This window comes from Phascolarctos cinereus, unplaced genomic scaffold (genome assembly GCF_003287225.1).
Source record: "Phascolarctos cinereus isolate Bilbo 61053 unplaced genomic scaffold, phaCin_HiC Scaffold_4;HRSCAF=312, whole genome shotgun sequence".
NCBI lineage: Eukaryota > Metazoa > Chordata > Mammalia > Diprotodontia > Phascolarctidae > Phascolarctos > Phascolarctos cinereus.
This window is the reverse complement of record NW_027555847.1, coordinates 74,674,278-74,690,631: the sequence shown is the minus strand read 5'-3', so window position 1 is coordinate 74,690,631 and position 16,354 is coordinate 74,674,278. Positions and strand designations below refer to the sequence as shown.

The window sequence follows — 16,354 nt, the reverse complement described above, 5'->3', positions numbered from 1 at the left end:
GAACTTATTGCTGTGATGAAAGAAAGCATGTTAGTTGGCTAGGATGCTGGGCCTGGAGTCAGGAAAACCTAGGTTTTGAATCCTACCTTAGGTACTTTCAACCTGAGTGGCCCTGGGTAAGTCATTTAACCCTTTTGAGCCTCATCTGTAAAATGGGGATGATAATAGCAGCACATACCTCTCAGATGAGGCAGAAAGGAGATACTACACCTAAAGCCACTGGCCATTATTACAATATGGCTTTATTCCATTGTGCTGGCAAACACCAGGCTGAAATATTGGCTAGAGCCTACTCCCAGGATGAGGCAACACTGTCTACTGTTGTATTTTGTGAAGGCTGTTGAAATCGTAGCATAAAAGAAACACCTTTGGACCTGTGTCTTTTTTTTTCTTTTTCCTTTTCATCTTTTTTTAAAAAACTTAGCCCTGTAGATCTCAGGTTTATGCTTAGTAGTTATTGGAGCTATGAAATATCATTATGAACAAATCATTTCAGAAGTCCTCAAGTCTTATATCAAGTATATAATATGAGTATGTCCCTGGGAAATAAAGCACATGAGTCCTAACTGAAAACTCATATATTAAAATAGGCACAGTGGTGCAGTGGATGGAGTGCTGAGCCTGGAGTCAGGAAAACCTGAGTTCAAATATGACCTCATCACTTACTAGCTGTGTGACCTTGGACAAGTCATTTAACCTCCGTCTGCCTCAGTTCCCTCATCTATAAAGTGGAGATAATAGTAGTACTTACCTCTCAAGGTTGTTATGTGGATCAAATAAGATAAAAATTGTAAAGCACTTAGCACAGTGCCTGGCACATAATAAGCACTATATACATGCTATTGTTGTTATTATTATTTTCAAAGGTTTGCAAGGCAGAGCTTGTAGGAAAGGCTTTTCTACATCAGTTCAGGAAGAGAGCTCAACAGTCTCAAGGAAGGGAGGGGAATGTCAGAGGGGGTAACATGTAAACTTGCCTCTTGTTTGATTAGCTGCATGTTTTACATATTTGTCTGACCCTGACAGCCAAATGATGAAATGCAAAGGTTGCGTTTGACCTCTGAGCACCGATGCTCCCTCTTCCTAATGCAGCTTTGGAGTAGTACATGAATGTGTTTCACATGTCATCCGATAATACAGAGTAGATAAACCTGATAGTTACATGGAAGGAAGCTGGGTTAGGACAGGGGATGGTGCCATAAGCTGTACCCCCTTCTGATTTTGTTAAAGGATTAAAAATTTGAAGACAGAAAAGAAGAGCCTTGGCTTGATAGAAAGGATGGGTTAAATTTGGTTAAAATCCAGTGATCTTTATACAACCAAATGTATTAGTCAGCTCATTAGCTAATAATAAAGGGTATTACCATAGAGTTGCAATAATCTTATCAGGATTTAAATAGTACTTTAAGCTTTATGGCAGCACCGTGAAGTAGACAGTGTGATTACTCTCATTTGACAGATGAGGAAGTTGAGACTCAGACAAGGTAAATGACTTACCTAAATTCCTACAGCCTGTAAACATTGGAGCAAGGATTCAAACCCGTATTCCTCCTGACTCTGAAGACTAGAGGGGTTTATGACAATATATTTAGGACATTTAGGAGTCTCAAAGTGATGATTTTTGTATTCTGTTGACAAAGAAAATGGCAGTATTTCCTAAGGAATGATGTCCCATAAAACATTATGACCGTGTTTCTAGCTTCAAAATAAATGGAGCTTACTTTCAGTACCATATATTCTGGCTCTTGGCTCTATTCAGTTTAGCCCTGAATTATATACTCCTGATGTTCAATTGATTCCTTAAAGACACTCTAAAAAGTTTTTGAAGGCAGAGACCTTCTCATAGACCACTCTGATATCCTTTATAATACCAACTACAGGGCTAGATGTGTAGTAGACCCTCCATAATTGAGTTCAAATTCGGCCTCAGACAACCTGGGCAGGACACTTAACCTCTGTTTGCCTCAATTTATTTGTATATACAATGAGGGTAAAAATAGCACCCAGCTCCCAGGGTCGTTTTGAGGACCAAGTGAGATAATCGTTGTAAAGTGCTTAGCAGAGTGCTTGGCACATATTAAGTGCCATCATCATCATCATCATTACTCCTGAATTCATGGGCTTGGAGCATTAAGTCATTTACCCTCGTATTTTCCTTCAGTCACTTCTGGCCCAAATCACCCAACTCAGGCATATTAGCTCCCTCATTTGCTTCAAAGTTACTCTTAGTTCTTCACTTAGCAGGAAAAAAGAGGCAGCTACCTGGGACATTGGATACAGCACTTGCCTTGGAGTTAGAAATAACTGAGTTCAAGTTTAGCCTCAGACAGTTACTATCTGTGCGACCTTGGGCAAGTCACTTAACCTCTGTTCCCTCAGTTTCCTCCACTATAAAGTGGGATAATAAAAGCACCTACTTGTGAAGATCAAAGGAGATACTTTTTCTAACGTGCTTGGCAAACCATAAAGCACTCTATAAATGCTAGCTTTATTAAAGCATGACAAGAGAAATGGTACAGAATTCATTCATGAACACCAGAAAAATTTAGCTCACTGGGATCTAGGTGAAAGTTGTCATTTGATATGAACTTTGAACTGTGCTAATAAACAGCATAATTATGTCAAAAGTAGCTTAAACCACTGACTAGCTATGTGGTCTTGAGTGGTCACTTAAAGAATCACAGAGTTGAGGGGCAGCTAGATGGTGCAGTGGGTAAAGCACCCACCAGCCCTGAAGTCAGGAGGACCCAAGTTCAAATCCAGCCTCACACCAAACACTTGATGCTTACTAGCTGTGTGACCCTGAGCAAGTCAGTCAACCCCAATTACCTAAAAAAGAAAAAAAAAAGAATCACAGAGTTGAAAGGTCATCAGAGGCCATCCAATCTAATCTATTCCCGTTCAGAAATCGCCTCTGTGACATTGCCACCAACATTCTGCCTCCACTTAGACTTCCATTAAAGGAGAACACCCTACCTCCTGAGGTAGCCTCTTCTACTTTGGGCTGGTTCTAATTGTTAAGATAGCTTTCCCCCAATGATCTTAGTTCTGCTTTTTGGGGACGAGTCAGAACAAATCTTAATTCTTCTGCTGCTGCTTTCAAAAACTTGAGAAAAGCTATCATGTCCTTCCTAAGTCTTATCTTCTATGTAAGCTTCCTCAGTTACTTCAAATGATCCTTGTAAAGGATGGTTTCCAGTCTTCCTCTTGTCTTAATGCCCTCTACCTTGTGTCCCTCCTCTGTATGTGATGCTGCAGTGCAGCTTAAGGTGGCATTCACTTTTATTTTAATCACCCTATCACCCTCAACCATTATTGAGCATATAGATACACTAAAAAACTCAGGTCTCATACACAAACCAGCAGTTCTCAAAGTGTGGCCTAGGGATCCCTTTTAGGGAGTCCATGAGGTCAAAACTATTTTTATAAGAATAAGATGCTGCTTATTGATATAATCCATATGAACCAAAATTCTTTGGGAGGAGTCCTCAACAATTTTTAAGAGCAGATCTCGGGGCAGCTAGGTGGCTAGAGCAGTGGCCCTGGGGTCAGGAAGACCTAAGTTCAAATCCAGACACTTGCTAGCTGTGTGACCCTGGGCAAGTCACTTAACTCTGATAGTCTCACCAAAAGAAAAATAGTGGATCTTGACACCAGAAATGTTTGAGAACCACTAGCCTAGGCATTCCTCCCCCAACCTCTACTTATGCAGTTGGTTTTGATTTTTTGAGCCCCAGTGAAGAACTTTACATTTATCCCTATTAAATTCTGTCTTCTTGAATTACCCATCATTCTAACCTGTAAGAATCTTTTGGCTCCTCCCAACTTAGAGTAAACTTCAAACTTGATAAGCAGGTTGCTTATCCCAACATGCCAGTTGTTGATAAAAACGTTAACCAACACAGATCCAAGTCCCCATGAGAATCCTCTCCAAATCTACATAATTCTGTTATCTCCTCTGTATCTGTCCAATTGTCCATAAGGAAATCACAAGACATCGTCAAATGCTTTGTTAACATTCTTCTTATCTGCCAGTCTAGTAGCTCTGTCAAAATAGACATAAGATTAGTCTGACCTGTACTTGATGATTTGATCATAGCATCTAGAGTTTTAAGAGACTCTTCAGGATCATCTAAGTCAATTCTCTTAACCAGAGAGATTAAGTCAATCAATTAACAAACAAGCATTTATTAAGTAGTTATTATGTGCCAAGCACTAATGCTAAATTCTGGGAATACAAAGACCCAAGTGAGAGTCCATTTCTCCAAGGGGCTTCCATTCTAATATGGGAGAAAACATGCTCACATGTACAAAATTAATACAAGATAATTTGAGGAGGAGATAGTACTAGCAACTGGGGAGGGCAGAGAAAGAGCCAGGAAAGGTCTCATGGCTCATTCATATGGTTACTGGTAAAAGTAGAATAGACAGAATTTGAGTTCATTAAGTCTTTTGAAATCCAAATCTAAGAGTTCCTTTCCCTAAATTGTACTGACTCTGTTTCCCCCACTTTTAAAATGTACTATGTCATCTCCAAGATCTCTTATCGCTTTATGGTTATACAATTTAATGTAATTCATACTATGTATTATTATATTATGTGTTAATATTATATTATATATTATAATTTATTCAGTTACATCACATAAGCACTTGAAATTTTATGGAAGAGCCGCAACAGTGGCTCCACTGGAGGGCAGATGATAATAATTAGACCACCTTTCTTCATTTTCTTCAGTGTTGGATAATGTCCTTAAGTTAGTCAGTTTACAGGATTACTATATTTATCGAGGATACTCTATGAGCATACTTTAAGCCAGAGGTTCTTAATTTTTTTTATGTCACAGACTTCTTTGGCAGTCTGGTAAAGTCTATGGAATCCTTCCGTGCTCTTAAATATTGTTGTTTAAAGGGAGCTAAGTGACACAGTGGATAGAGCACTGGGCCTACAATCAGGAAGACCTGAGTTTAAATCCAGCCTCGGACACTTACTAGCTTTGTGATCCTGGGCAAGTCACTTAACTTCTGCTTACCTCAGTTTCCTCATCTGTAAAATGAGGATAATAATCCATCTTACTTTCCTTGATTGTTGTGAAGATAAAATGAGATAATATTTGTAAAAACACTTTGCACTATATAAATGTTATCTAGCTATCATCACCATTATTAAACGCATAAAATAAAATGTATAGAATTAAAAAGGAAACCAATCGAATTAAAATAAAGGTGTACTTTTTCCCAGCCAAGTTCACAGATCCCCCGAAATCTATCCACACACACCTGTGGACCCCAGGTTAAGGAGCTCTATTTTTAAATACTTCCTCTTACTGCTCATAGTTGATCAACCACCTCTTTTCTATTTTTGGAATACTGGAGGAAAACCACAAATTCCTATAACAGGAGGAGGTCAATACTGAAGTAAATAATAACCCATTGAACTAATTAAAATTGAATTTAGTTTTCATGGCAATACTCTGAAAAATTAGAAAGTACTATCATCTCTGAATGGCCTCTCCTTTACTAAAAGGCCATCACTAACCCAGTGTGCTTATTGAGATTTCCTGATGAAAATGGAGTTCCTTTCGATCATACTAGGCAAGACTCAATAGAAAACCCTCTGTGCACTACCCTGAACCTTTTGCAGTTGGAACATATAGGAACATTTGATGCTTCATTTGCAAAGCAACTACATGTTTCTTTGTACTTGGATTCCTATCATTAGCACTAGCATGTGTAATTAGCACATGGGAGGCAGTGAGGTATATTAGGAAATACATCGATCTAGGATTCAGGAGGCCTGAGTTCTAGTTGCTTCTCTATGAGTAGCATTTTGGATAACATTGGATGTGTTAACTCTCTGAGCCCGAGTACCTCCCATCTGTTACATATAAATTATAATTCCTGCTCCGTCTAAATTACAGGGTTATTGTGAGGATCTAATGTGAAACCCCTGTGAAAAGTTAAGTGGACTTTGAAATAGTCCACTTAAATAAATAATTAAAATAGAAATGAAAATAATGAAAATAAATAATAAAAAATGAAATAGGTTTCTAAGAGTTGGCCACTACCATTATGAGCATTGAAAGTCAACGAGGGGCTTCTCTTGAGTTATTCCAACTTTACTCAGTTGTCTTAGCAGAACGGGCCCTTAACCTTACTGAGATCTGTATTGCTGATCATTCTGATTTCCCTTGGCTTTAGTCATTAAAGAAGAAACCAACCATAGTGAAATGGCTGAAGATTTGTGCAAGATCGGATCTGAGAGATCCCTCGTGCTGGATAGACTAGCAAGTAACGTCGCCAAACGTAAGAGCTCTATGCCTCAGAAATTTGTGGGTAAGAGTTCAACGTTTGATGTCTCTTAAAAACCAAACATGCTAATGGGTGCTTTCAAACTTGCTTTGTGCTAGGGGGTAAAAGAAGGAGGAAACTTTAAAAAAAAAAAAAAGGTAAGCTGAATATTTCCTCCTCCTTTAAGGCTTGTTTGTAGACGTTAGTTGGTGCTTAACAAATGTTTATTGACAGATGGACAGTTGAAAAAAAAAACCAGCATCTGTTTTGTCTCAATTTTGTGTGCCTTCCATCTATGTTGTTGCCAGGCCTCCTGTAGGTAGAATTTTGAGCAAGGCCTGCTGGGTCAGAGAATGTAAATGGCTAGTGCTAAGCTTTGTGAATGAAATCAATAACAATCATACAGAACTTTACAGTTACATGTACTTTTAGCATTTGACTCTCACCCTTTGAAGTGAGTATTAAAAGTGATCTGATTCCACTTGACAGATGAAGACAGTGAGGCTGAGGTTTTCAGTGATGTGCCGAGTGTTAACAAAGCTAACAAATAATGAACCTGGCACTCAACCTTCTGTGCTCTGGCTGTAAGTCCAGTGCTCTCTAAATAACATTCAGAAATCCAGTTGAAAAGAGATGCTTTTACTTCTTCAGCTTAAGCTCTGCAACGAAAATCCAAGTGCATTTAGTCATTAAAACCAGCATCTATTTCAGTAATGTGCATGCTGTGATTTTGCTACATAGGACGGGGGCAGAAATGCCCGGCATTCTTTAGATCTTCACACCTAAAGGCATCATTACATAAAACTCCTCGACACCCTTCTCTGATAAGTTTATGCTTGGAATATTGCCTTCAGATTTAGATCTATCATTGTCAAAAAAAAAAAAAGATATATTCCTTGAAATTTGCAGGAATTCCAAAAAAAAAGCAATGATCATGAGAATAAATAGGGAAAAGGAGTCAATGAAGTAAGCATTCCCTTTCAATGACAGAAAAGCCACCTCTTCCCAAGGCAAGTTTTTGGATCACTAATTAGGAAGTTTTTCTTTCCATGAACCAAAATTTTCCTCTGCAACTTTCATTCATTATTCCTTGTTCTAAGAATTCTGAATTCTGAGCACTAATTAGGAAGTTTTTCTTTCCATTGAGCCAAAATTTTCCTCTGCAACTTTCATTCATTACTCCTTGTTCTAAGAATTCTGAATTCTGAGCTCCTAGTTCTGAGTTAAAATGCATTCAGTTATAGCAAGTGGCTGGTAGAATATGTGAGCCTTACCAATATAGTATGTTCATTATCATTTCAAAAACCTGATGAGAGAACAGTGACAACTCCATGTATAGATTCAGAAATAGTATTCAGTGTTTACTTTAAGCTTATGTGAACAGAAGCACCACCCATTTTCTGTTTGTAAGATGGATATCTGTCACTTAGTTTATAGAAGTCTTTAGACTTGATTAACTTTATCTGTATGAATGATGAGTTATTGAAACTTTTCTCCCTGTTAGATTCTAAAGATCTTTGGTTCAGTAGATAAGGGTGCATAATCATAAAGCAGGTAACTGCTAAATGAACCCCATTATCCCATGTGAATGACTACAATTGGATTAAAATGAATGCAAACTCAAGGCTGAATATGCAATTACAGAAAAGAAAGGAGGATGGAATATGGCAGTCTTTATGGGACATTTTTTGAGAGTTTGAGAGACAGTGTATACATGTTACCAGTGGCTAATGACCACAACCGAGAAGTTCAATTAGCAAATTCATGAAGCATGATTCTGTTTTTATATTTACATATATACTTATATTTTATATAGACATATATACCTGCATATGTTTATAAGCATGCATATATGTGTGTATATGTACATATATATAATCTCCTTACTCCAAAAATTAATACAATGATGACAGATATCATTGTCATACAGGAAAGAATGAGGCCCTTGTGAAATATAAGAGAAGCAACATTAAATCATATTTGTAGAAATTCAAACACTTTTGTTTATTAATGAAAACTAATGGCTTTATTGAAGACAGAACACCTCACTTAAAACAAATAAATAATTAGCTTTTCGAATTGAAGTAAAATAGGGCCCTAATTAATGACTGTACCACTTCCATGTTACAGACATTAGCTACCATTTGGTCTTAAGCTCTGCCATACCTGTGACATATAACATAATAACATATAACAAAGGAAATTGGTTTTGCTTCTTCCATAGAGAAATATCTAAAGAATTGGAAAACTAGCTTGTAAAAACAAAATTAGGATTAAACAATTGATATTTCTCTGACAGATCTCTTCCTACTCTTTCAAACTGTTGCCCTTTCTTCCTCCCTGTAATTCCCTTGGTTTTGTTTCTACCTTCAACTACATACTTATTTAAATGGTTCTCTGTTTTCCACTGTTATTCAATTCAACAAACATTTGTTAAAGCACCTACTATGTGTGTTACTACATTCGGTAATGGGTATAGAATGCTGTCATAGGTAGTTATGTTCTTCTTTCAAGGCTCAACTCTTAGGCTTTGCCTTTCCAGATCCCTCCTGGTTGAAAGTAATCTCTCTCTCTCTCTCTCTCTCTCTCTCTCTCATTTTCCTATACTGTTCCCTATATCATTCAACAAACATGTATTAAGCATCTGCTATATATCAGGCACTGTGCTATGCATTGGAGATAGACAAAAACAAGACAGACCCTGACCTCAAGAAGTTTATATTCCACTGTTTTATTTCTTTTACTTCATGGAAATCAAACTCGTATCATCCTTAATTTTCTACATGTCATACCTCCCTTTTCAATCTAAAAGTTCCTTAAGGTAAGGAACTGGAGAGTTTCCCCCTTTGTATTCCCAATAGCTGTGGATCATAGGATCATAGATTTAGAGCTTGGTGAGACTTCAGAGCCCAGCTCTTTCCATTTTACAGAGGAAACTGAAGTCAAGAGAAGTGATATGACTTTCCCCAAGGTCATGTAGGTTAATAAGTAGCAGAGCCAGGATTTGAACTCAGGCTCTGACTTCAAATCTGGTGCCCTTTCCACTGGACCATGTTGCCTAGCAGAAGATCTTATAAATAGTAGGCCCTTAAAAGAGAGTTTTTTGTTGTTGTTGTAATTATCATCATCTCTCTGAAAGGAGATTAGAAATCTAGTTGGCTAAAAGGTGGGATGGGGAAGAGAATTAGAAGAAAGAGGCAATTCTAATTAAAAGGACACCATCCTTGTTATAATTGTGATAGTAATTGTCTTTAAAGCTCTTGACTATCACACATGAGTTAAACCATGACACAGTGCTCTAAAGTGAGTCATTGTCTTTTCTCTGTTAGGATGAGGAAGCTAAGACAAACATGGTAGATGAGTTGCACTCAACCATTCATTAAGTCAGTGTCATAACCACAATGGTGTTCATCATTCGCAAGGTCATACTCAAACCATCACTACTGCAAATGTTAACATCTCAAGAGCAAAACTTGTTCATTTTGCCAGGGGATTGTCAGAGATATATTCTTTGTCCAAGATTGTAGAGAGACGATTATCATTGAAATTCAATATAATATCCTTGACTGATAGAATAAATCCTCAGCTAATCCCTTCAATAGATATACCAAATGTAATGATGATTATGATGGATGGGAACCAGACCTGTGATTTCATTAGTATAAGGAACTCCTTATATGGTGTAAGGAATCTCAGTTTGACCAATGAAAGTCTTTTTGAGAGTCACCTACAGCTTTGAGAGGTGAAGGGATTTGTCCAGGGTTGCACAGCCAGTATGTGTCAGAGGCAGGACTCGAACCCAAGTCATCCTGTCTTTGGGTCTGGCTATCCATTACACGATGCTAAAATTTTATGTCACTTTAAAAAAAGCTTTGCACACACTATCTCATTTGATTATTTTTATTATGCTACATGTAAAGTAATTTGTGTTGTATGCCTGCCTTTTTTATTATTTCCCCAGAATATTTTCCAAATATGCCAAAATTATTTAATTAAATCATTAATTAATGATTGTTTAAACAATTAAAATTATTTTCCTATTGATTATTTCATATAATCAATGTGCCTGACACATAAAGATAAATTGTTAACTGACTAATCTTGGTTCTCAGTAAGAAATAAGTAAATGCTTGAGAAATTCAGGTCTTAACTGACTACTGCTTATTTTAATTGCCAGGTGAGAAATGTTTGTCAGATCTCCCATATGATGCCAGCACCAATTATGAGAAGGAGAATGAAATGATGCAGACCCATGTCATGGATCAGGCCATCAACAATGCCATTAGCTACCTAGGGGCCGAATCATTGCGCCCACTGGTGCAGACGCCCCCGGGCTCCGAGGTTGTACCGGTCATCAGCTCCATGTACCAGCTCCACAAGCCCCATGCAGATGGCCACCCACGCCCTAACCACACAGCCCAGGACAGTGCCGTGGAAAATCTATTGCTCCTTTCTAAGGCTAAATCCATCTCCTCCGAAAGGGATGCCTCCCCAAGCAACAGCTGCCAAGACTCCACAGACACAGAGAGTAATAACGAGGAACGGAGTGGCCTCATTTACCTGACAAACCACATAAACCAACATGCCAGAAATGGTTTGTCCATAAAAGAAGAGCATAGGCCCTATGACGTCCTGAGGGCAGCAACTGACAATTCCCAAGACGCTTTCAAAGTGATCAGCAGCAGTGGGGAGCCATTGAAGGTGTATAAATGTGAACACTGCAGGGTCCTCTTTTTGGACCATGTGATGTATACGATCCACATGGGTTGCCATGGCTTCCGTGATCCTTTTGAATGCAACATGTGTGGCTATCACAGTCAGGACAGGTATGAATTCTCCTCTCACATAACACGAGGGGAGCACCGTTACCACATGAGTTAAAACTCCCTTCTTTGCTAATATAACCTTGAGTGGTCTATGCCTAGAGTTGCATGAACATCCACACACACGTGAAACAAAAAACAAACTAAAAAAGGTATCAGGAGAAAAAGGAATCAGATGCCTGTTTTCTTCCTTTCTGGAGCATGTATTGGATGGTTGTACAATTGCAACTCATTTTTTCTTTCTTTTTTTTTTTTAAGAGAGCAATGAGATTTTTATTGTTAGTTGCAGAGTTGAATTTTAGAGCATAAAAAATTATTAGTTAATGTAACTAGGAGCTTTGTAGACTACTAGATCAGACTCTCCCCCTTCATCTTTTGCTTCTTGTAAGCGTTCCTTCCCCCAAAAGCTAATTTCATAGAAAACCCATACAAAAAAGGCCAAGGGTTGGAAGAGTCCACGTCTACTTGTGACCCTTTGCTAAGACTCAGATTCTCACATCAGGTGGATTCTGTGACTTTCCGTGAATAGTCTGTACACAAGAAGATGTGTGGCTATCTTAAAGAGAAATAGGAGTAAAATGATGTTGAAAAGATTAGGACAGAATCAGAGGTACCCTTTGGGACTCATCTGGGATAGAAGGATTATGAGGCCCCAGAACTCTTGTTTCCAAGGACTGATATGTTTCCTTCTTGCTGTGTGGGAGTGTGTGTGTGTGTGTTTTAAAGAAAATGTTATTTGGAATCATTATCTGTATAGGAAAATATCCAGTTTGTTTAGAAAAGGTAATTCCAGGAGAAAAACCTAAGCTGACAATGAAGAGATGCTTAATTAGGAGAATCTTTTTTATATGGTCTGTTTGATTTCGAGGACCTTTTCACAATGCCTCTAGAACCTTCAAGGATATTGCCGAAACTTTTTCCAGTCATATGGGGCCAAATATTCCTGGTGCATAGTCACATTTAAACATTCTTCTCCATTTGTTCACATGGAATTTCTTTACAAGCACTAGAGGTTTTATTTTAAGCTACTGGTTCCCATACATGACCTCCAATCATTTTTTGCAAACCCTACCCCCTACAGAGAAATTCAGGTCCCTTTGAAATATTTTACTCTACCTGACACTGCATTGGTATTTTTGCTGATGAGGATTGACTTTTGCCATTGCAGATGGACACCTTCTCCACAATTTAGAGTCTTAAAGAGCTGCCTGGGGCACTGAGAAATTAAGTTATTTTTTCAGGATTACACGGACAGTATGTGTCAGAGATGAGACTCAAAACCACATCTTCCTGATGACAGAGCCATTCTCTATCCATTACACCACACTGCCTCTCTAAATATTTATTTTCTTGAAGGCCAAAATTTCATGCCAAACTTCTTTAATTGACATCTCTTACCATAAATATCTTCTTTAAAATTTAATCCAGTTCTTTAATAAACAGACATGTATATGAACCATCCCACCCCATCCCTTTCTCTGTCTTAAATCCTTGTGACTGGAAAATCCATTCCACTAGAATATGGTCCTACGAGTTTGTCCATGAGTAAATGTGATTTATTATTCTTTTGCACTATTTCAGGCATCAGAAGTTACTAGGAAATAACAATGCTAACTATGTCATATGGCTGAAATGGGAATATGTGTTCTTTATATCACATAAGGGGCATACAAGAGAGGTGTTAACAAAGATGTCAGTATCACTATGATCTAATGAGTATATCCCAGAAGTACATCCCATAATAGTGAGATGATTTTTTAAAATATTTACTTTGTAAAGACAAGAAGTAAAGGCTTTCTTTACAGCAGTCAGATGACTATTTCCACGTGAATTTGTATCATTGTTTTAGGAAAAATGTTTTCTTTTTTAAGTATGCATCTGGAGAAACAATGAACAGTTCTCCACTAACACTGAGGCACAGAAGGGCAAAAATGTTAATATATTTACATCTCTGCTCCACATTAATAGAGTTCTTGGCTATTTCCAGAGTATTCAGGGGGGATGAGAAAGGATCATCACTATTCTTTTCTCCAAGGTTTTGAAAGGTTTTGAATTCCCCCACTCCACCTCAATAGTCAGCCTTTGTCAGATACCAACAATAGGCCATGTTCTCAAAGTATGGTATGACTGATCTGATCTGAGATGTGCTGGGTTTGTAATGATTCTTTAAATATGGGATTCCTTTAGCATTCCTACAACTATTCCTATTTATGGATAGTTGGGTCTTACTGATACACCCATGAATTAGTACAGGCAAGGTGTTTCTTTGCCCCCGCCCCCAAATTTTCATATTTTCTGAGACAGGATTGACATTTAAACACTGGAAATAAATAAAATGGAAATTTGACATGTACTGCAGAGGATACTTCAAAGCTGAGGAAAGAATAGGCAAAACCTGTCCTATCTTTTTATTTCACCACTTCTTCTCTTTTTTATCCATTTGACAAATGGAAGATTTTGACAAATGGAAGTTAAAATTCTATATGGAACTTTAAAAAAAAAAGAGGATAGACCTTATTGAAAGTAAATGCTTACAGAGAACAGAAGTTCAGGGCAATGTACTTTCATACTTTTTCATCCATCTCATAAAAAGAGTGAAGTCTAATTTATGCAATTTGTTTTAACCAGTGACATTCCAAACAACTCTACCCAGCACTGTATATAGCCGCTCCTGAAGGAGTGTTTTTCTGAAACTCTTATCCTACTTTCTTCTTGCCTTTTATAGCCAGTATAAACTTATATTTACACATCCTTTTGCTGTGATTTTATATTGTAACACCATTCTTCCTCTTTCAACTATTGTAGATTTCATAAAATGTCAACATGTAATTAAATTATGTTTGATATGTGCCCACATTCTGTATCAGGAGTTTTCTTCTCATTGGTGAAAGTAGAATTCTGCATGGTTTTACACTTTTCTGCTCTGTGCTTCCTTTTGTTTTATGTGATGATATGCCTGTGTGATGTTTGGGGTACACCCATGTGAGAGAAGTGTACCTAGCTGTGTTCCCATTTGGGAGTGGAGAGGTTCCACATGCTCTCACATTGCACTTAAAATGCATATAGGCATTAAGAGGATTAAGAATAACTTGTTGACCTGTCTTTCACAAATCAAAATTACCATTTCACATACCTACCCCCTCCCATAGCTTATACCCTTAAAAACCAGGATCTTTATTTATCTCACACTGTATTTTCCTCTTTTTCCATTGGCAAAAATAGCATTTAAAAGTGTAGAACTGTCCTACTCTTTTAGGAGGAGTCAAGATGATTAGAAACACAACCCATCCTCAGTTATTTTCATTATTATTTACTATCACTGAATTCCTGTCCAGACTCTTTCTGATCTCCAGGGCACACTACAAATAGATGCCAGTTTTCTCTGAGTTAAAAGTCAGAACAATTGCAAATTATAATCTCTTATACTTCTAGAAACTCTTCTACTTGGCACAAAGTTGTTTTATTTGTGAGGAGGGGTTTTGTAACTTTTCTGATTTGGATTGGTTTGGTTTTCAAGTTTGGGTTACAACCATAAATCTATAAAATATAAAATAAGTGATGAAACAGACATCAACAACCGAAGAGGCAACATGTCCTACAGTTCTTCATCCATCAATTTCAGCAATAAAAAAGGGTCAACAGTTCAAAATAATTCTAAATTTTCTTCGTTGATGTAAATTGTGATGCTTTTGTTCATATGTTTTGTTCATTTTAAAAAATTATTTTTTACTCATTATGAGCCAAAATTAGATGTATTTAAAATGTATAGGTATCAATAAAAGAAAGTGCATATGCTGTTTAAGAAAGAGCAGTACTGTGAAAAATGTCTGGTCAGATCTGAAATATGCAGTATGGTTTTAGATGCTTTCTTATACTTTTTTTTAATAATAGTTTGGGTGGTCATTGTTAAGATCTTCTTCAACAGTGGTGAGATCCAAGACCATTCAGATCCTGAGATATCTTTTTGGCAAATCTGTATACAGAATTATGAAGGGGTGGGAGGAGGGGGGAGGAGGAAGCATGTATTTCCAACTTATCCCTGATGGTGATTATGTTAATAATTTTCTGTTGAACTGTGAATACAAGAAAGGAAGGTCCAATGCAAAAAATAGAAGAATATCATTTTGTACCTGTTTTGAAATTCTTCTATAGTGTATAGTGTATTCTTCTATAGTATAATTTTTCTTCTATTCTATCACAGATAAATTCAATGAATGCCTTCCTGCCCCATCAGATGCACATTTTGGCTCATAGGCAGTCCCTGAGGCCATCACAAGAGCTTTGAAAATGGTCCTGCAAAGCAGATAATGGACCTCCCCGCCATAGATAGCTATCAGGATGTGATACTGACATGAGGATGGCCCATCTTGTGATGAGCTTCACTGAGTCATCATCCATGGTGTAACTCTGTGGTAACAAGGCAGATAATTTTTTTAGCCATACTGGGACTTACAGAACCAAATGACAGTTGTCTATTTGAGAGGCAATTTGCTTTCCCAATGATGCTTTCAGCTATTGCTCAGTACTGTTCTAGAATGCCTTCTTTGAAGTTACTCTAAAAGCCTCAAAGGATCTAAAACTAGAAAGCAACTTAGAGATATAGTTCAGCTTTTTTCATTTTACAGATGAGAAAATGAGAAGCCATGTGAAATGAAATCCCTTGACCAACACAATATAGGCAGTAAAGAAACAGAACCAGAAAGCAAACCTGTGTCCTCTGACTCCAAACCCAGTGTTTTCACACTAGCACACTTTCTGTTGCACACTCTTCTATATCAGGGGTCATAAATATTTTCCAGGAAGAGAAGGGAGTCCATGAATTTGGGTTTTGTTTCATATTTTGACAACTGTATTTCAACCTAATTGGTTTCCACTGTATTCTGTGTATTTTATTTTGTGCACTTAGAAACATTATTCTGAGAAAGACTTCACCAGACTATCAAAGGAATCATGATAAAAAAAAAAAGAGAGACGAAGAACCATTGTTAAGAGTTGACTTAAGTGATAGTGAATCTTCATTCTTTGAGGGTAACTTTATAATTGCCCCTGGCCAAAAGCCATTTGCAGTTCTTCAAGCTGATTAATAGCTTCCACAAGGCTATAAAGTAACGAGAGTGATTTTCTTGGGTCATTTGTAGACTGATGCTGAAGGCTGTTCCCAAAGAATTCTAGATGTGTTTTCAGAAATGGCTGTGTTGCTGGAATAATGAATGTTCTCTTAAAGTCAACTACTTTGAAGG

At 37.4% G+C, this 16,354-nt stretch overlaps 1 protein-coding gene across 22 annotated transcripts in view; it reads left to right on the top strand.

Moving 5' to 3' along the window:
- The window catches only part of IKZF1 (IKAROS family zinc finger 1), a 138,712-nt gene extending 124,742 nt beyond the window's left edge, over positions 1-13,970 (top strand). For 9 of the 22 annotated variants that reach the window (XM_020981322.2, XM_078152266.1, XM_020981317.2 and 6 more), the window contains one exon: positions 10,469-13,970. In XM_020981322.2, coding sequence (XP_020836981.1) covers positions 10,469-11,172 — 704 coding nt within the window. In that variant the 3' untranslated portion in view covers positions 11,173-13,970. Of the gene's footprint in view, positions 1-6,201; positions 6,337-10,468 lie in introns of all 22 variants that reach the window. The other 13 variants (XM_020981316.2, XM_020981312.2, XM_078152262.1 and 10 more) reach the window with 2 other exon arrangements.
- Positions 13,971-16,354: the final 2,384 nt, after the last annotated feature.